The sequence below is a fragment of the Carettochelys insculpta genome, chromosome 17 (assembly GCF_033958435.1).
Source record: "Carettochelys insculpta isolate YL-2023 chromosome 17, ASM3395843v1, whole genome shotgun sequence".
NCBI classification, from domain to species: Eukaryota; Metazoa; Chordata; order Testudines; family Carettochelyidae; genus Carettochelys; species Carettochelys insculpta.
This window is the reverse complement of record NC_134153.1, coordinates 21358118-21379699: the sequence shown is the minus strand read 5'-3', so window position 1 is coordinate 21379699 and position 21582 is coordinate 21358118. Positions and strand designations below refer to the sequence as shown.

Sequence of the window (21582 nt, the reverse complement as noted above, 5' to 3'; positions counted from 1 at the left end):
TTTCCCTCCTCCTTATGACACCTTTTTAGATACTTGAAAACCACTATCATGTCCCCCTTAATCTTCTTTTTTCCAAACTAAACAAGCCCAATTCTTTCAGCCTTCCTTCATAAGTCATGTTCTCTAGACTTTGATCATTCTTGTTGCTCTTTTCTGGACACTTTCCAATTTCTGCACATCTTTCTTAAAATGCGGTGCCCAGAACTGGACACAATACTCCAACTGGGGCCTAACCAGCGCAAAGTAGAGAGGAAGAATGACTTCTCATGTCTTGTTCACAACACACCTGTTAATGCATCCCAAAATCATGTTTGCTTTTTTTGCAACAGCATCACTCTGTTGACTCACATTTAACTTGTGGTTCACTATAACCCCTAGATCCCTCTCTGCCATACTCCTTCCGAGACAGTTGCTTCCCATTCTGTAGGTGTGAAACTGATTGTTCCTTCCTAAGTGGAGCACTTTGCATTTGTCCTTATTAAACTTCATCCTCTTTACTTCAGACCATTTCTCCAATTTGTTCAGATCATTTTCAATTTTGACCCTATCCTCCAAAGCAGTTGCAACCCCTTCCAGCTTGGTATCATCTGCAAATTTAAGCAGCATACTGTCTATACCAATATCTAAATCGCTGACCAAGATATTGAACAGAACCGGTCCCAATACAGACCCCTGCAGAACCCCACTTCTTATGCCTTTCCAGCAGTATTGAGAACCATTAATAACTACTCTCTGAGTACGGTTATCCAGCCAGTTTTTTTACCCACCTTAAATGAGCCCCATCTAAGCTGTATTTGCCTAGTTTATTGATAAGAATATCATGCGAGACCGTATCAAATGCCTTACTAAAATCTAGGTATACCACATCCACTGCTTCTCTCTTATCCATAAGGCTCTTTATCCTATCAAAGAAAGCTATCAGATTGGTTTGACATGATTTGTTCTTTGCAAATCCATGCTGGCTGTTCCCTATCAGCTTACCACCTTCCAAGTGTTTGCAGATGATTTCCTTAATTACTTGTTCCATTACCTTTCCTGGCACAGAAGTTAAACTGACCCATCTGTAGTTTCCTGCATTGTTCTTATTTCCCCTTTTTATAGATGGGCACTATATTTGCCCTTTTCCAGTCTTCTGGAATCTCTCCTGTCTCCCATGATTTTCCAAAGATGATAGTTAATGGCTCAGATACCTCCTCCATCAGCTCCTTGAGTATTCTAGGAGGCACTTCATCAGGCCCTGGTGACTTGCAGACATCTAACGTTCCTAAGTGATTTTTAACTTGTTCTTTTTTTATTTTATCTTCTAAACCCACCCCTTTCCCACTAGCATTCACTACGTTAGGCATTCCTTCCTCAGACTTCTCAGTGAAGACCAAAACAAAGAAGTTACTAAGTATCTCTGCCATTTCCAAGCTTCCCTTTACTGTTTCTCCCTCCTCACTGAGCAATGGGCCTACCGGAATCCTTGGTCTTCCTCTTGCTTTTAATGTATTTATAAAAGGCTTCTTGTTTCCCTTCATGCCTGTAGCTAATTTGAGCTCATTTTGCACCTTTGCCTTTCTAATCTTGCCCCTGCATTCCTGTGTTGTTTGCCTATATTCATGCTTTGTAATCTGTCCTAGTTTCCATTTTTTTATATGATTCCTTTTTTTATTCTGAGATCACACATGATCTCCTGGTTAAGCCAAGGCAGCCTTCTGCCATATTTTCTCTTTCCTACGCAGAGGAATAGCATGTTTTTAGGTCCTTAATGTCCCTTTGAAAAAATGCCAACTCTCCTCCATTGTTTTTCCCCTCAGTCTTGCTTCCCACGGTACCCTACCTACCAGCTCTCTGAGTTTACCAAAATCTGCCTTCCTGAAATATTTTGTCTGTATTTTGCTGTTCTCCCTTCCTTCCTTCCTTTAAAATTGTGAACTCTATGATTTCACGATCATTCACCCAAGCTGCCTTCCACTTTCAGATTCTCAATCAGTTCCTCTCTATTTCTTAAAATTAAATCTAGGACAGCTTCCCCCCAGTAGATTTTTCAACCTTCTGAAACAAAAAACTGTCTCCAGTGCAGTCCAAGAACTTATTGAACAGTCTGTGTGTCACTGTGTTAGTTTCCCAACATATATCTGGATAGTTGAAGTCCCCCATCACCACCAAATACTGGCCCTAGATGATTTTGTTAGTTGTTTAACAAAAGCCTCATCCACCTCTTCCATCTGGGTAGGTGGCCTGTAGTGGACTCCTAGCAGGACATCATCCTTGTTTTTTACCCCTTTTAGCTTAATCCAGAGGCTCTCAACATGTCCATTTCCTATGTCCATCTCCACCTCAGTCCAGACACCCAGTCTCCCTCTCAGACACTTCAAGCAAGATTTGTGCGCGTCACCCTTACACATAGGCTTCCCACAACCTGCACAGGACTTAAACTCCTGCAACTGCAGTATGCCCCTTTTACAGTGCAGAAAGATCACCAACAGTATTCTAATCAAATCTGGGTTGTTTCTAAACATCCAAGATTCTGCGTATTCCACAGACGGGAACTATGTTGTAACTGGAGCCTCTCATTCAAAGATAACTGAAGACTTAAAGTAGCATGAGAGAAAGAGTCTTACTATTGCCTTATGACATTTAGCCTGTAAGTGCTTGGTGACTACAGGACAAGTAATGTGCATATAACATAGCTTGACAAATGTCTGAAGATATCAAGTGATTAGATGGAATTATGCAACAATAATAAATTTTAAAAAATGGACTTCTGTTTATACTTCTGAATGTTTTGACTCTACTGAGTTTATACGAACAGCAGAGCACACCAAAAAGTTACTAAAGTAAACATTTTGTTCAATATTTAAAATTTTTCTCTTAAAGTGCTTAACATAGGTTGCAAACTGCCTTATTGTTTCCAACACTGTATCCCTAACTAGAAAAGTTGAAAATAAATGATCTAATTTTAATCAAATCAGTGAAAGCAGGACTGGAACTTAAATAGTGGCACTACTGGCAAGACTTTCTAGGCATCCTTCAGTCTGTGTAGACTATGGATCGCGCCCTTTGTAACTCCATTTAAGATAGTCATTTGCAGTGTTGACTGTGACTGTGGAGGCCCACAAAGAGTACCTGGAGGTACTGGCAAGAAGATCCAAAATACTCCTCAATTTTAAAAGAAGTGATTGTAAAATACAAATTAAATATTTCTTCAAGAAGAGTAATATTTCCCAAAAAACAAATTTCCATCATACCCTGAAATCAAAGATGTTGTCTTTTCCCAAATGAAGAGAAACAAATAGAACTTGCATTACAATTCCTTACATTAAGGAACTTCAAAGGAGAATGGCAATTAACAAGATCATAAACACTCTAACAAGGAGTATCAAGCACTGATTCTGCTATCAGCAACCCTGCTCTATAAAGCAAAAGGCAGCTTGTACAGAAGCTGCTCCTTCCTGACCACCACACACATTAGCAGATGTTCTACCAGAGAGTTTGTCATTAAACAAAAATGAGATTCAGAAAGGTGTACATTATTGGTGCAATCACCCAGACACTGAAAAAAATGTGTGCCTCTGACAAGATACAAACTGGTTCAAAAAAAGATTTGTTCAGCTTCCGTATAAGCATTTTGAAGGAAATGTAATTCTTAAATGCCTCTGCAAGATAAAAGACGCTACAGCAAGGCAGAAGAGCAACTGAGAAATTTAAGCAACCTAATGACAAAGAAAACATCTCATGCATTAATTTCCCTGCTCTAGACTGAGAAACATGAATGCTAGTTTCTTGAATTAGGGTATGGGTTTTAAGATGAGCAACATTTGAGAACTCACTCCTTTCTATTATTACATTTGAAGCTGTATTACCTGGTTTTTCCAGAGTTTCCACATTTTATATGAAATCCTTTACATTACTTGTTAAATATCATTTAACTACATCATTTCCCCTACCTTTAAAAACTGCTGTTATTAGTTCCCTGGAAATAGTATTAATAATCAAATAGTATTAGTAATAGCACCTAGTATTAGTGATGGCAGTTAAACAATTCTTTAAGAACGTATTCTCTGAAAAGCAGGCACTTTTCATGCTCTCTCAAGTTGGGGACAAACTGTGCTCAAGTCACATCTGCATCACCTCTGGTATAAGATACCACCTACTAGGCACAATGAGAAAAAGCTTACCCTAAGTTTATTATTATAGCAGCATTCAAAAAAAAAATCTAAAGCTTGTGATTGAACTGCAGACTCAACAGAGTCAAAAGGGACCACATCTACCTTCCTTCCTTCTTGTTCCCTATGTGCAGAAATTTTTTTCCAAGAATCACAAAAAATTTTACATTCATTTAGTAATCAATTTTCAGAACTCCTCTGTGACATATATATGATGTTTCTGAGGAAGTAGATCTGTCCCATGAAAGCTCATCACCTAATCCATTATTTTGTTAATCTTTAAAGTGCTGCACAACTGCTGGTTTGTTTCTCACTTTATAGAAGAAAAAAATCCCAGCTAAATGATTTGCTCAACTCTGTAGCACAGCTGGGAACAAAATAATCTGTAATTCCCAATCCTGAGCTTTAACCACTAGACCATGTTTCCTCTTATCCAATCTGCTCTTGGTACTGTAAGGCTTTACTCTGATGTAACTCCATTAACTTCAATAGACAAATGCAATGGTGGATAAGGCAGACAGTAGTACAGTCCTTATTATTTTTAAATTTGTCCTAACACTTGCCTATCAAGCTTCTAGTGATGGCAACTACATAAGCACTCATTTGGACAGTTACAAAATTTTTCTGCTATTTAAACTAAATGTTCCTTGATGCAATTCAATTCTGCTTATTTTCTGTGCCTTTTGACACATGAAATTAAATAGTTCCCATCTGCTACAACTTCCTTGTAAACTGCCAGATGAAGAAGTATGTCTTTTTAAATTACATTTAGTAAAAAAAGAAAAATGTTTTTAACTAAATGCAGCATCCCTCTTTCCCCAAATTTTACCTGAACTCTTGTCAATGAAGTCCATGGACTCTTCGCTTGCACTACAATGACTTGAGGTTGCTTTTTTCTCTGCATCCTGCTCAACATCGGAACCAGTGTGAACTGATGAGTTTGTACTCATTGGTGAACGTGGCATATCCGTCAAGGAAATTCTTCGACCAGTGTTGCTCAGCATAGATTTGCTCATTAGAATCTTCGGTGATGCTGTCATGTCGAAGTTCAGTTTGATTTTTTCTTGTTTGTCTGTCTTTGCAGTTCCAGCTGCTGGGTTTGCAGGGTCTAATAACATTTGGTATTGGTTGTTGGGGGTATATGGCGTCCGGAAAGGTGCGTAATTAAATACTCCGAACTTTCTACGGATATTCTCAACATAAACTTCCATCTCTTGCATTGCACTGTTGAAGATGCTTTTAGTCTTTTTCACAGAAAAAGGAATTTCTTTAGACATGAGGTAGCAATTATTTATTGGAACCCAGGCCCTAAATACAAAACATTAAAATAAAAAGATATAACTTTAAATTCGGCATTGCTTATTTGACACCAGTATTTTTTAACCCATATTATTTTAATACAACATCCCGAAACAAGCATAAAATATACCATCTAAAAAAAAAAAAAAGTGAATGGTCTCTTACTTTAATCTTGCATAGTTAATAGTTATTTTGGTAAACAGTTTGTCCTTGAGATTTCACTAATCTGTTAAGGGGGTCTTGCCCACAAAATTTGTTAATAAATTTTTTAGTCTTTAAAGGTGCTACAGGACTGCTTGGTATTTGTGAAGCTATAAACTAATACACCTACCCCTCTGAGACTAATCTTTTGTTTTTTACTCAGAAACATAACCAGTGCAAACAAAAAAGCAGTAAAGTAGCACTTTAAAAACTAACAAAATAATTTATGAGGTGAGTTTTCAAGGGACAGACCCACTTCTTCAGACCATAGCCATATCAGAACAGACTCCTGGTATGGCTATGGTCTGAAGAAGTGGGCCTGTCCCATGAGAACTCACCTAATAAATTATTTTGTTAGTTTTTAAAGTGCTACTTTAGTGCTTTTTTGTTTTGTAGTATATAGACTAGCACGGTTTTCTCTCTGTTAATAACCAGTGAAATGACTCCTCACCAAGAAAATTCAGTGAAAACTGTAAAAAGAGGTCCTAAGAACAATCTTAAAATCTAGGCTGGCTGGGATTAGGATCAAAGTAGAAAAGCCAATCAGTGTGTGTTTAGAAAGGATGGTTTAGTAGTTGTGGCATAAACATTCTTTACAGTGCAAAATGGTATCTGTACTGTGCAGTACACTCTGAAGTTCTAGCAGACAGGTGCATTAGAGATGGTTTGGAGAATTCATTTTATTTTGAGTGATTTAATGTAACTATCCAGCTCCCGATCCACCAAACACATAGGTGACTGTAAAATTCTAAGAGCTCTGACTTATTTATTCCATAACCTCAGAGAGTACATAAATGAAAGTACATTGGCCAGAGAATGGGGACAGCCACTGTTCAAACCAGTTCTGAAGCTACAGCAAACTAGCCACATTATTCTGAAAATATATTTATTGTTCAAGCCAACTAGCCACGATCAACTGGCCAAATAGCCATGTGTCCCACGAAAGCTCATCACCTAATAAATTATTTTGTTAGCCTCTCAAGTGCTACTTGACTGCTTTTTTGTTTTGACAGAATACAGACTAACATGGCTATCTCTGTCACATTCAAATATGAGACAGCGTAAACTTATTCTAGCAGTGCAGAATTATCACAACAATTTAGAAAGCACAACCAATTCACTTGTCCTTTGACTGAATCCCTACCTGTCATGTTGGCCAAAGAAACGGGCATCAACTTGCCCATCTTTATCCCTCAGTGCTTTAGCAGGCCAGAACGGAAAGCCTTTGAGCTTAGCCCAGACCAAAGGATGGGGATTGCTCTACAGGAAGATGCAAAGCACACAGTAAGAAAATACTGTAAGTAAAATTATTTTCCAAATTCTGACACACAGGGTATTTTTATTGCATTCATTATTTAGACTGCTACAAGACAAACAAGGCACTTTTCAAACAAGAAAACACAATCTCTGTCTGAAGAGCTTATTACCCAATGATTATTTCCATGACAATCACTATTCAGCAAACTGTACATTATGCTGCAGTTTTTAGTTTATGCACATCCCAACAGCTAGAAAGGAGTCTAATAATGATTATAATTTTTAAAATCTAAAGCATCAACCAAATATATGTTTGAGAAAACACAGTAAATCCCTCAAAATAACGTAAGCAACTATTTGTTGAACAGCCCCAGCATTCTGACACCTTCGAACATGATATTCTGAGATTTTTCCTTTCCCTGTCCTAAACTTTTGGTGCACTTTCTGTACGTTTGTGTGTGGGTCTTCAAAGCTCTCTCATATCCCCTGAAACCAACAGAATAATGCATGCAGAAGGCTTTCAGGGTCTGGCTCTTGAATTATAGATGTCTGCTTGAGAAGTTGTGACTTAATATACACGCCTGTTATAGGTTTATGCATACCAAGTGAGATATTAAAAATATCAAAATGAGAACACATGCAAGCTACATTTTCAAGGCCATGTGTATAGAAATGCATATTCATATATTAAACATCCCACCCAGCTTCCAAGTGCCATGGGTAAGCACAGATGACCCAAGAATAAGGATATTTTCTTTGGTGGCCAGGTGACTAGGAAGCAGACTCAAGCCACTTTTAAAATATTTCCATCATCCAGAACTGGATTTCAATGCTGTCTAATCATCAGACTGTACATATCCCTTTGTAACAGTACACATCTTTGATAAAATTGAAGAAGGTATGTTTAAGAAAATCCCTAACTTGTTTGTTTGTTCCCCAGAACCAAAAAATCCATTTGGATCCACTATGATGAGCATGGACATGCAAATCAGCACACCAAGAAACTCAACATTCTACTGTTCATATTTATTGCAGCTACAAGCAGCCTCTGAATCCTTTTCCCCTTGATCCAGATGTGTAACCCCCCACATTTAAAACAAGAGGCACAAGAAGCAATATATTCACATATACTTAATGTTAACTTTTTTTTTTTTTAAAAAAGGTGTTACATCACAAACAACTTTGACTTACACAAGGCTCACAAAACCAGTTCTCTCGTTTTTGGCAAGCAGCTAAATAACATTCTGGACACACTTCGATTTCATTCATCTGCAACAAGAAAGTGAGTGGCTACAACAGAATTCAAAACAATCTCAGCTGTGAATAAAACATTATTAGTCTATTCCACCTACCTATGTTGCAACTATCATTAGGAGGAAAATGTGCAGCCACAGATCACTGTGTAGATCATTATACTTTTTGCCAAGTCATTACAACATGGCTTTGAGAAGCACTTACTCTTCCCCATATTTGGTGGCAGGCAACATCATACAGAACATTTTACATGGGAAAGATACACTGCAGGATTCTGATGAGATATTATTCAGGACAGATGAATCAGCGTGATTAAGCTTCATTTATTTCTTTTAAAACTAACTATGAAAAATTAACCACTGTTAAAGAAAAATATAATAGTTATCGACTGTAGAGTATGCCTATGATTGATAGATAAAATATACTGTTGTATCATAATAAAACAAAAAAGCAGTCATGTAGCACTTTAAAGACTAACAAAATAATTCATTAAATGATGAACTTTCACGGGGCAGACCCACTTCTTCAGATCTGGAGAAGTGGGCCTGCCCCAGGAAAGCTCATAACCTAAAATTATTTTGTTACTCTTTAAATTGCTACATGATTGCCTTTTTGTTTTGTTATGATACAGACTAACAAGGCTACCTCTGTTACTGTGGTATCATAGATCACTCTTCAGGTTATATTTCTTAACTGAGTCCAAGTGACAAAAAATAGAATCTTAGTTTGAGAAAAGAGACAGTTTGGGCACAGTCAGACAAAAATATTTTATTTTTCACGTGAAAGTTATTTTAATAACTAAATGAAGAACTGGAAGAAGATCAGATAACATGCTTTTAATTGGTATTATTCAGAATCACCAGGTTTTCAGAACTTTCCTATAAGAATTGGGGGTAGTGATGGCATGACCCACAGCTATAGAAATCAGTGAGTTTAGACACAAATGGTCAGCTCATTAGACAGCTTGCAACTGGTATGGCTCAAATAAATTATGTTTAAAAATGTCATTTCTAATTTTCTAGAACCAAATGCTCAGGCCCAGACTTTCACAACCGATACTGCTGTAATACAATGGTAAATGACCATTTACACATCCAACTAATCACTTCGGCTTGGTCTACAGAACATCCCCAGAACATCTTGTTAATGTGTCCGAGGATGGAACGCTGATTCTCCTTGCACAAAGCCTGAAATACACAACTGCTCTGCCATGCTTGCCTCCCTCTCTCCACCTCCCCTTCTTTCCCTAGGCCCCTGGAGGAAGGGAAAGACTCAATACCCCAGCATAGGGGAAGGAGAAGCACATGGTGACCGACATTAAACACAGACCCTAAACCCCCTCACCCCAACTATTTGCAGCATGCCCAGCTGCAGAAACTACTTTTGCAATCACAGGCTTGGAAGCATCCCCCCTACCATCTGTGCCTTACAAGGCTGGAAGCAAATCATGTCAATTAGGTCCCTTAAGATCTCTGTTCAGTGCCTACTGCATGGAGGATGCTTAAAAAATTTGTCCTTGCATAGAACACATCCTTACTGTGTTTCACAGAGGTTCTTTCATGAAATTCTTTTGTGTGCTGTTAAACTTAATTACAGTTAATGTATCTCCTTAGCGTCTCGCCTTCACTTATGTTTTGTTCTAGTGTGCTCAACAGCAGGCTCTTTGACCACTGCTTGCCCTCCCCTCCCCACAGACGTTAGACTAGAATAGATCTGCGGGATAAAATGAACAGGGGAAGACAGGGAAGTACATGGAAGCCACTCGCAAGGACAGGGCACAGTTAAATGTGCGGAAGAGAACCACTCTGGAGAAAAGACAAGCTAATGGGGATGAAAGGAGAGCTCTCAGATAGCATGAACTGGAGACCCATGAATAGATGGTGCAGCTGATGAGGCAGCAAACAAAGCTCCTGCAGTGCCCAGCACAGGAACACAGAGGCACACTGCAGCCCATGCTGAAGCACATGCCGTCCTCACTTTGTTCCCTGACCTCCTCACACTGGCCCCCCAAAATGCAGAGAAGAGGGTGAGTCAAAGAAAGGCTTGCATTCCACTCCCAGGGACACTGCTGAGAGCAGAAGGCTGACATTCCCCTACCTGCGATGGCAAAATGCCTTTGCTTACCCACTGCTTAATCCCACGCCATGAACTCCTTTGGTGTCCCCTGAATAAAAATGATCAAGCTCACAAAATCCATGTCTTTATTGCTTGTGTTGCACGGGGTGAGGTCAAGAAGGGTGTTGCAGGCTTTACAGGCCAATATACATTATATAGGGGACACCTCCTTACGAGCAACGGACATGACTGTCATGTTGCTGTCTGGGCATTCATAAAGCTATTTTTCAAAGCCTCCCTGATTAGCAGCACACCTTGCTGTGTTCTCCTAATTGCATGGTGTCTGGCTGCTCATAACTACTGGCGAAGTGATCTCCCTCAGCTTTCCAGCATGTAATGAAATTTTCCTCCCCCTTGCTTCCACATAAATAGTACATAGCAGATAGCAGGCTGCCACCATGAAGGGAACACTGCTTTTGCTAAGGTCTAACCAAGTCAGGAGGCTCCTCAGCTTGGCTTTAAATGGCCAAAGGCACATTCTACTACCATTCTGTGGTTGCTTAGCCTGTAGTTGAACTGTTCCTTCCTTTGGCCCAGGCTACCTGTGTATAGCTTAACTGGCCAAGGGAGCAAACGATAAACTAGATGACCCAGGGTCACTACTGGCATCTCTATATCTCCAATGATGATTTTCCTGTCTGGGAGGAAAGTTCCATTCTGCAGCTTTCTGAACAGACCAGAGCTCCTAAAGATGCACACATCATCCACTTTTTCCAACCATCCCATGTTGATGTTGGTGAAACGGCCCTTGTGATTCACCAATGCCTGCAACACTATGGAGAGGTACCCCTTGCAGTTTCTGTATTCTGTGGCAAGGCGGTCTGGTGCGAAGAGATGGATGTGCTTTCCATCTATGGCCCCGCTGCAGCTAGGGAATCCCATTGCAGCAAAACTGTCCACTATGTCCTGCACAGTCCCAGAGTCACTGTCCTTTGTAGCAGAAGGGTACTGATTGCCTCTTCTACTTGGATCAGAGTAGTCCCCACTGTAGATTTGTCCAGGCTGCACTGATTGCCCACTGACCAGTAGCTGTCTGGCGTTGCAAGCTTCCACATAGCTATTGCCACGTGCTTCTGAAGTGTCAGATCAGGACTCTTTAGGGTGGGAAAAGCAATTCAAAGTTCCACGAAGTGGCCTTACACACGTAGAAGTTTTGTAGCCACTGCTGATACCTGCAGAAAAACGCAGTCGCACCAGTCTCAGCTTGTTTCACAGCACCAGAACCGGTACTCCACAGTGTACAAAGCACCAAGTGCAGCCATCATCTTCCTGTTCTTCCTCTCCAGTCTCTCACATTCATATATGTCCATGTCCTTCTTGGACTCTTCATTATTCTCATGGCTGCTTAGGCTCTGCATATACCAAAGCACAATGCTTGAGGCGCTCAAACTTGACACGACTGTTTTAAGCTATATGGGTTCCATGCTAAACTTGTAATGCTGTCTGCATGGTATGAAATAAGGGAGCAAAAACACTTTCTGCCGTTGCTTTCCAAATGGAGGGGGAGGATACAAGTTCCCTATGGGATGCTGATGACACTCACAATGACCTGCAGCACATTTTTGTCCCATCAAACACTAGGACACAAACCCACAATGCAAGAGGGCAGCATGAATTGTGGGATAGGTACCCACAGTGCATTGCTGACAAAGTCGAACCTTTATGTGCCAGTGTGGATATACACCCTTCACTTTACAAAATCAGGTGTGAGAAAATCAATCTTAATAAATTTGACCTAATGTCCTAGTGTAGACATACCCTTCATTCACCAGGCCTTTGCATGCAGTTGAAGTCACTGACACACACAAAAGCATGGATATTCTGAAAATCTGGGCCTCTGTACTTCTGATTCCAAATATTCATTTAAAATACATGTACTGCAGGAGCCACATAGCTTCTATTTTGCTGCCTATTTTCTTTGACACACTCCCAAACACACAAACCCAGAAAAGCTTGACTCATGTATTGTCAGTATCCTAAATGAAGAAATTTGAGCACTGCCCTGCATAAAGCATCAGGAAAGCCATTGCTGCACATATATCAGCACAAGAAAAAAAAACTAACAAATTTAAGACTATCATACTTAAACTATGATTAAATAAAACATGTTATACTTTATACATGAATCTATGAAAACGTTCTTCATATTTTAATTGATACAGACAGAAAAAAATCAAGTGAACTAGGGAATACGTACCTCATGTTCACAGATTTTGATTATAACTTTTGCTGTTTGTGTCAATTTGTGATTTCCTAAGGGAATGATAAGCAAAGAGGATCAACTAAGATGACTGCTGTGCTAAAAACAGTTTAAAAATTGCATTTTCCTTCTTGAAAAAAAGTTCAATATTGAAGTAAATAGATTCATTTAGACAGGAAAAACATCTGAAAACGCATTTTAAACTCTGAAAATGTGGCACTTCTGAAAGCAATCAAATACCATTTTATCCTTAAACCCACATGTAATATGGCAACAGCTATGTGAAAACTTCCCTAAACACTCTTGACCCCCCACAGTCAGTTTGAAGTGGAAGCAATTCTGATGGGTACCCTTCAGAATCATGTTTCAGTCTGAAATTATCTCTTGATTCTCTCAACATTTGCATGAAGGCTGTTAATTAATAGCGCAACTGTACTGTTAAAGGGTTTCTTTTAAAACTGATACATGAAATATATAAATTTTCCTTAAATTAATGTCTTAACAAAGCACTCCCCATTCTGCACGCCACTGAAGACCACACGTTTTAAGTTGGTACTGTTTTTCAGCATGTGGTGTGATAATGAAGACAAAATGTATTTGCTCCTACGATTACATATATACCAGTTCTCCAAACATACTCTATTTTTATGGGCACCAGAGAAGTTAATATTAATCAACTATGAATCTAGAAACTATAGTTTACTCCTACAGTTCCTTCCACAACTTTAGTTTCCTGGAAGCAAGCACACACTTACCCCCATTGTAAATAATGCAATTGTGCAAAATCCATTTGGCATCAGCCAAAAATGCTTCAGTGCAACCATACATTTTCTTTTTAACATTCTGCAAAGAACAACATCAGAAATTTATCAGGAAGCAGAAATCATATCCCAATGTAAGAGACAGCCCCTCTTCTCTTTTTCCTATCAATCACCTAATTAGTAAATGTTAGTGCAGACAATCATATCGTTGTGAAATATGCAAGAACTGTTTTTAGAATGAGAACATACCCCACATACTACTTCTATTCTAAAATTACATTCACTGTATGCAAATTCTTTCAAATTTAAGAAATATCGGTAATTTCTGGGCATCATGTGTGCACAATACTTGTATGCAGAAAGTTCAATCTCCTCTACTCCCCTCATTACCTGCAGTTACAAGGTTAATGAGCCAAGAGCATATTAAAAGATAGAGGTCATGCTACAGCACACCTAATATAATACAGTGGTTTGGAACATCTGATCTACCCACAATAAAACGTGAAATTAAAGCACAGAGGTGTGTGCTGGAGAATTCGCCACATATACAGAAAAATGTCTGCTAGCAGCAAATCACTGGCAGTAGATTGACTACTGTCCCAGATGAAAACCACCAGCCCACTCCATTGTTCCATTTAATTTTTTGCATCTGTGGGTAGAATAAATTTTGTTGTGTGCACCAAGGCATGAACATATGTGTACCACCAACAGAAACACATGTTGCTGGCTGTGGGTGGCTGTGTGTGCTCTACAAATCAGCTGGGTGGCACCTGAACCTCTCCTGGGCAGCCACCCAAGTGCTCAGCTTACAGGAAACACTGCCCCACTCCATACCAACTAAAGTAACTGAACTTTAAAGCTTCTTCCTCCAACTGCCAACCAACCTTTTCTAATGTACAAAGGTCCATTGGATGAAAGATATATTCTGCATAATCTGGGTGCTGATCCAGTGAAACTGGCTTCTGAAATGGCTCTGTCTGTTAAAAAGAGAAAAAATAAGCAAACCACGCATTACCAATACCGAATAGCTTCACCACCCCACTATTTAAAATTCCTACTCTAAACCTACTTCCAATTCGGAGGTATGAGCAAAAGGCCTTCTTTGGAACTACCAATAGTTGTGGGGGTCACTTATTGGCATAGATTTCAAGTGGGAGCTACACTGCTTGAAGCCCTAGGACTTTTTCATGTCCCAGTCCTAAGAGAGACTCTTCACCTGACGACTGCCTAACACTGACGAACTAAACAACAATAGACTATTCAAAGAGAACTATTTACAAAGTAAAGAGCTAGGGAGATGTGGTATAGCAATGAGTACTTGACCACAGGGGACAGCCTACACTGGCAGTAAGAAGGAACTGAGGAGCAGTGGGTTCAGCAGGGTCATAGTTAGGGCTCTGCACCAGCACCTCCAGGGGGCTCCACAGCTGACCCAGGTCACAGTGAGGGTAACACTTTCCGATAATTAGGTGCATGCAGCATGCATTCATCTAACTTGAATAGATATGAGCAAGCACTCAAAGAAGAAGCAGATACTCACCTCGTGTAGTAATTGACATTCTTAGAGATGGTTGACCTTATGGGTGCTCCACTGTAGGGCTATGGCTACACTACAGTTGCTATTTCAGGATACAAAAGTATCCTGGAATAGCAACTCCACAGCTACACACCGCACTCAACATACCAGCGCTGTGTCAAGTGTGGTATTCCAGTTCTGGTGTCCCTTGTCGTACAAACGATAGCAGAAACTTCAAAATAGCTGCTTATTTCAAACAGTGGTGCCATGTGGATGGCACCAAGTTCAAAATAAGTTAACTCAATCACAGAATTTGCACAAGGTATTTAGAGTTACGGCTTCAGTGTAGCCATAGCCAAGGTGTTTCAGTATCCACTGCTTATAGCTGGAGATTTACAGCAGCACTACTTGGGGTTGTGGTACATGCATGATGTTGCCTCACAGTGTTGAAAGTATGCAGCTGGCATGTGTCATCAGCTGTCCTGCAGAGAAAATAAACTGGGACTCTGAAGCACAGAAGAGGAAGAAAAGGTTGTGGAACTCCCACAGGGACAACCATCTTGAAGAACATCAAATACTGCACAAGGCGAGTAACTGCCTCTTCTTCTAGGAGTGTCCTCATGGGTGCTTCACTGCCGGTGATGAAGGAGAAGTTTTTATGGAAGGAGTGGCTTTGAAAATTGCATATGAATGTTAGTGAGTACGGCCAAGCCAAATTGTGTGTTCTCTATGGCATGTTCTTCTATGGCATACTGCTTTGTGAATGTGCACCCTGAAACCCATATGGATGCTCTTCATATGTCTGATAATGGCACCATTTTGTAAGAATACTCTAGAGCAGGGGTGTGTCAAGTGGTGGGGGACAAGCTCTCTCGGGGGAGGGAACGAAATTTCATAAGTGGGGGCTAAGCATGATTGGCTGCTGGGTCTCAGTCTCATCCATCTCATTAAAAATGTTGAACTATGTTACTGTTTTTATGTATGTGTATTCACATTTATATGCCAACTAATAAAGTTTTTACATGCTATATACTTTTCTTAGACATGACAAAAAATTTTGTTTTGTTTAATATGAACACAACCAAAATGCCCACCAGTTTGGATTACATTAGACAGGTTTGGGGGCCCCCTGCTAATTGCAGGGACAAAAAGTGGGGCTAACATAAAAAGTTGGCTCACCCCTGCTGTAGAGGAGGCCATTGCTCCAGTGGAGTGCATGTGTATGGAGCAAGGAGCAGTAATGTTGTCTAGAGCATAGCGTAGGCGGATGCAGTGTTATCCACTTTGAGTCTCTGACTGGAGATGGTTTGTCTTCTAAAGAGCACCCCCATGCAGAGAAAGAGCCTAGGGGATTTTCCAAATGGTTTTGTTCTTTCTTGGTAAAATGTCAGTGCTCTGTGCACATCCACCACGTGGAGACAAGTGGAATTGGCATCTACGTGGGGATTGGGATAGAACACATATAAGCAGATGGTCTGGTTAAGGTGAAACAATACAACCTGGGTGAGGAATTTAGAATGTGGCCCGAGGATCACTTTCTCTTTTAGGAAAATTGTATACGGGGTTACCATTAAGGTGGCTATTTCATTGATGCCCCCCCCCCATCCCCACACCAGTGGTTGTAACTGCAATAAGGAAGGGGACTTTTATTGAGAGGTGGAGTGAGGAATAGAAAAGAGAAGACTTAGCGGGGACATGATAGCGGTTTTAAAAATATCTAAATGAGGATTACAAGGAAGAGGGAGAAAAAAATTATTCTCCTTGGCCTCTGAGAATAGGAAAATGAGCAAAGGGCTTAAACTGAAGCAAAGGAGGTTTGGGTTGGACATTAGGAAAAACCTCCTGACTGTCAGCGTGGTTACACGCTGCAATAAATTGCCTAGGGACATTGTGGGATCTCCATCACTGGAGATATTTAAGCACAGGTTACACAGACATCTGCCAGGAATGGCCTAGATGGTGCTTGGTCCTGCTGTGAGTGCAGAGGACTGGACCTGAGTTGACTGTGAGTACCTTGACAATCTTGTTGCAGGTGACTGGGTGAAAGTGCTTGCAGGCATGTCTGACTGCCCAGAGTTCAAGTAGGTTGATGTCATGAGGTTTCATGCAGTAACCATTGACCCTGAATGGTACGGTTGTTACGGGATGTGCCCCATCACTCTAGAGAAGTGTCCACTGACAGCATAAGCATAGGAGCCATCTGCTGGAATGGCACCCCATACCTTGGTTTGGGGGCTGTAACACCAGTCAAAGGAGCGTTTGACTCTATTTGGTACATGGAAGGACTTGATTACTGAGTTTGGAGTAGGGTGGGAGAACAGAAGCTCTGCTGCCTTGACTGGCAGATCGTATCTGTGATCTATTCTTTTGGAGGAGGGCAGAATGGTGGCTGAAGTTTGCCAAATTACCTTTGCTGGATCCATTATGGCTTCATTGAATGGCAAGGTGGATTTTAGCAGATGGAGATGCCTGAAGAATGTCCATCAAATTGTGCTGGGTTTCAGGCAATGCGGCCAGTGAAATTTCCAAAGAATGTGTCACCTTCTTAAAGAGGTCTTGAAATTATTCCATGTTAAGAGGATGGAGGCATGATTGTCTTATCTGGTGATAACGACAAGTGTGTAGGAACCATAGTGTCTCCTTCAGGGGGCTCCTGTATGTCATCTGAATCATCTTGTACCACTTCAGATGGGAAGTGAATGGACAGTGACTGAAACTGAGTGTGCTGCCTGCTGGGTTCTGTAAAGGCTCCAGAGGTCCCATTTTGGCCAAGCTGTTGGCAAAGGGATGGGTGGAAGCCATGGAATGGCTGCCATGCTTGCCTTGGTAGCTGTAGTGGTTGTGGCTGTGGCATCTGTTTTGGGGAGGAGTGAGGAGCCAAAAAATTATTACTACTTTTCTTTGTTGTCACTTGAAAAAGGTGGAGTAGAGCTAGGTGATGTCATTGTATTAGGTCCCTGTTGCATAAGGGGTACTGCTGGTACTCAAAAATGGACTGCCTAGTACTGAAGTTATAACCAGGTCTGTAAGGGATGTGTACAGGTGCAGTACCTTGAAGATCATTGCTAACGTCGATATGAGGTCGGTCATCAATGATGCCACAAGCACAGAAGATTGTTCAACTGGCTCCTGCAGTAGCAGCATCGAAGTCATTTGTGTTGCCGTCAGTGTCAGTGGTGCTGTGGCAGGCAGTTTGCGTAGAGTCAGATGGAGAGCATGGCTGTTTCACTGCCTAGCTCCTCAAGAGTTGTCCATATCGGATGTGCCTGGTGGCTGTCGGTCTGGTGAGAATTGTGCTGTTAGTACCAAGGTCAATTTTCCCCTAGGAGACCATTTCTTTGAATGCTGATCACTTTGTGGAGAGGACTGCTGTTTTTGTTTATTGGGCTTTTTAGTCAGTGGATCTTAAAGAGGCAGGAGAGGGGAGACCCTAGTCCAAGGCTGCTGCTGGGGCTCACTGTGGAGGAGTGTTAGACTCTGGTTCTGAGCACAGTCTGAGGGATTTCCCCATGAGTAGAACTTTCAGTTGGAGATCCTGTGCCTTGAGTGATCACACTGGTAACTTCTTACAGTGGGGCATTTTGGGGGCATACGTGGCTCCTTAGGACACTGGATGCACTGTGTGTGCCCATCAGAACAGACAGCTTGCAAATGAAGCATCTTTTGAAACTGGGAAAACACAGCATAATTAAGAGAACTGGTTAGGGAAGGGTATGAGGTGCATGTGTGGAGGGAGAATACCCAAAAGAAGGTGTGTGTTTTATGTGTTTTCTTTTAAAGGAAAAAAAGGAGGCAATGGAATAGGTAAAAATAAACCCAGATAATAGGAAGTTGGGGTTGAAGGATGGGTATCTTATCTGATGAAGCTATGAAGTGAGGAGAGCTGCTGTGTTCAACCTAAGCCTAGAGCAGCAGAGAAGGAACTGAGGGACTGCTGACAGTGTGCGCCAGCTGAAAGCTTGAAACACTGCAAGATGACACCATGTGTGCATCCCAGGGTACTGCTGCTGTAAATCTCTGGCTACAAGTAGGGTGCCAAAACACCTATAGTGGAACACCCACAGGGAAACTCCTTGAAGAAGAGCTTAACTGAAACTTATGAGACTTAGGTTCTGTATAAAGTTCTATCACAGACTTCCTGCGTGTCCTGGGGACAGTCACTTAAGCTTTCTGAGTGCCAGTTTCTTCATCTAGGAAATAATCCATAAAATGGGGACTAAACCTTACACACAGCATGAGGTTTTTGATCATTTGGATTCTACGGTGAATTTCAAAGACCATAAATAATATAATTAAGCAGACGAACAACATCATCATCCAAAGCTGTGCTAACACTAATGTCAGAAAATACTTTATTTTACTTGCATACCAACAGATTAGACAGGACCATAATAAATAACATTGTTTGCCTACAACCATGTGGGCCACTAACTAGCTCAAGATCAAATACACAAAAAACAACATCATGACACAGATCAACAAGAAGAAAAACTATACACATTATAATACATACAAGTCTAATGTACACAAATGTTCTCCTTACCCCTGGCTGTTTCATTTTCTGTAGTGCAAACTTGAGCAAGTATGATAGCTGTTCAATGGTGAGCATTGTCATAGCTTTACTCTGCGTTTCTATGCATTCTGCTACAGTAATTTTCTACAAATTGAGATTACAAAAATATTTACATCAGAAAACATTTCTTGATAACTATTTTTCATGACTATTTTATATTAAAATGTTCATTCATTATTCAACAGGCTGGTAATAAGTGTCCTATGAAAATACAACTGATAGCATAAAACAAATAATACAATTTATTCTTCAGAAATTTCTTTTACTCAGTGTATAATCTGAATATATCAGAAAACTTTAAAAAAAAAAAAGAGACAAGATTATATTCTTTTTCTACCATATTATTAAAATGAATCCATGGAGTACTTTGATTCCCAAATTTGACTGGAATTATAGTATGATCAATTTCAAGAAAATTATCTAGGTTAAAACCCAATAAATCCCAAATCACTATGTGTGATTTACTAATACTGAAATAATGAAACTATGCACAGTTCTGTTCCTAAGAATCACTAAAAACAAAAGGGTAAATGTTTACTCCTGTCAAGAAATAATAATATTAATACTCATTGTTTTGTAGGCCCCACAGAGCAGCTATATTTTGCACTGATGTAGTGCTCACCTGCTCTCTAATAGAAGGAGCACAAATTAAATTAGCCAAACACTGCAGAATGGTCACTTTGTCAAGTACCTCTATGTTAGTGGTAACTGACAAAGTGACCATTCTTTGATGTGTACCTTTCCCCTGAGACAGGGGAAAAACAAGGAAGGTGAAGATTTGGGGTCAGAAGACAAATGTAATCTGTACCCAAGACAAAAGAACAGTCTTCATAGTATCACTTCATATTATCAAGATGAAGTCAGAGTAACTGAAGTCCAAACAGACTGAAAGGAGCACAAATTATGATGGGGTACAACTTTCTCTCAAATCTCAAGAACAAGAGACACATGCACAGGTCCTTATATAAAACTAACCTCACATTCAGGGCAAAACCAATCCCCCTCTGGTTCCGCTGTCAGTTTCAGACACTTAGCATGATAAACCCGAGGACAGAGTTCACAGCAGAGGACTTGGCCTTCCCGATGACAAACCCAGCAATAGAAATCATTCCGTCCATCCTGTGGTACAACATCAACAGGGTCTGTGGTGAGTGGCTGCTTCATATAGTAAAACGGACCATGTCTTAGTTCTGACTGAAATGTAGGCAAGAAAGACAGGTTTGGTTTCAAAACAAATCTGTATAACAATATTCATAATAAAAACAAACAGCAGTTTACAGAACTCATTTGGCATACATACAGGTATATTATCTCATTAAATGCAGAATGGATATTTGCAAACAGGTTTACTCACTACTGGCATGCACATTATGGGCTCACAGTGAATTCATGACTGAAAACACACTGAGGAGATAGAGGAAGACAATGTAATCCAGAAACAAGATTAGCAGATGCCTTCATATTCCATACAGAGATGTGCCCTGACAGGTCTCCCAATAGGGACCAACACAAGATAAGACTTACAGTATCCACTGCTTTGCCTACAGCAGGGATTGGCACTGTTGCTGAGAACTGTTTGCACATAAAGTCCTCTTAACTATATATTAAAGTAGTTCAGTACTGGTATAGACCAAAGCAAAATTATCAATAGCATTTCAGGCCAGGTAGTGCCAAGCTGAACCCCAGACTCCCTAAACTTACTACAGGTTGAACCTCTCCAGTTTGGCTCCCTCAGGACCTGACTGGTGTCGAACCAGAGAATTTCCCAAATCATGGCAGTTCAGTATTTTCTAGCAGCACTACCAAAACTTCCACTGCTTACTGGGCTCTTAGGCCGTTTCTACACAGGCCACTTCCTTTGGAAGTGGCATGCTAATACACGGAGCGAAAGATGCTAATGAGGCACATATGCAAATTCCCCATGCCTCATTAGCATAACGTCAAGTGATTTGGAGTCCGGAAGACCGTTCTTCCGGACTCCAAAACTCCGTGTAGAAGCGCAGCCCCGGGGGGGCTTCCAGAAGGAAGTCCTTCTTCCGGAGGCCCCTTCTTCCTGAAAATTGGAAGAAGGGGCCTCCGGAAGAAGGACTTCCTTCTGGAAGCCCCCCCGGGGCTGCGCTTCTACACGGAGTTTTGGAGTCCGGAAGAACGGTCTTCCGGACTCCAAATCACTTGACGTTATGCTAATGAGGCATGGGGAATTTGCATATGTGCCTCATTAGCATCTTTCGCTCCGTGTATTAGCATGCCACTTC

The 21582-nt window shown here is 40.6% G+C and overlaps 1 protein-coding gene across 4 annotated transcripts in view; it reads right to left on the bottom strand.

Moving 5' to 3' along the window:
* Positions 1–21582, bottom strand: part of ZMYND8 (zinc finger MYND-type containing 8) — a 97964-nt gene that overhangs the window by 43267 nt on the left and 33115 nt on the right. For 2 of the 4 annotated variants that reach the window (XR_012647834.1, XM_075011320.1), the window contains exons 4-11: positions 20303–20521; positions 19298–19411; positions 14123–14215; positions 13233–13320; positions 12475–12530; positions 8100–8177; positions 6796–6911; positions 4981–5459 (exon numbers count right to left, since the gene is read on the bottom strand). Coding sequence is in view for 3 of the 4 variants with exons in the window: in XM_075011320.1 (XP_074867421.1) it covers positions 4981–5459; positions 6796–6911; positions 8100–8177; positions 12475–12530; positions 13233–13320; positions 14123–14215; positions 19298–19411; positions 20303–20521 (1243 nt within the window). In the remaining variant the exon portion in view is untranslated. The remainder of the gene's footprint in view (positions 1–4980; positions 5460–6795; positions 6912–8099; positions 8178–12474; positions 12531–13232; positions 13321–14122; positions 14216–19297; positions 19412–20302; positions 20522–21582) is intronic. The other 2 variants (XM_075011321.1, XM_075011322.1) reach the window with 2 other exon arrangements.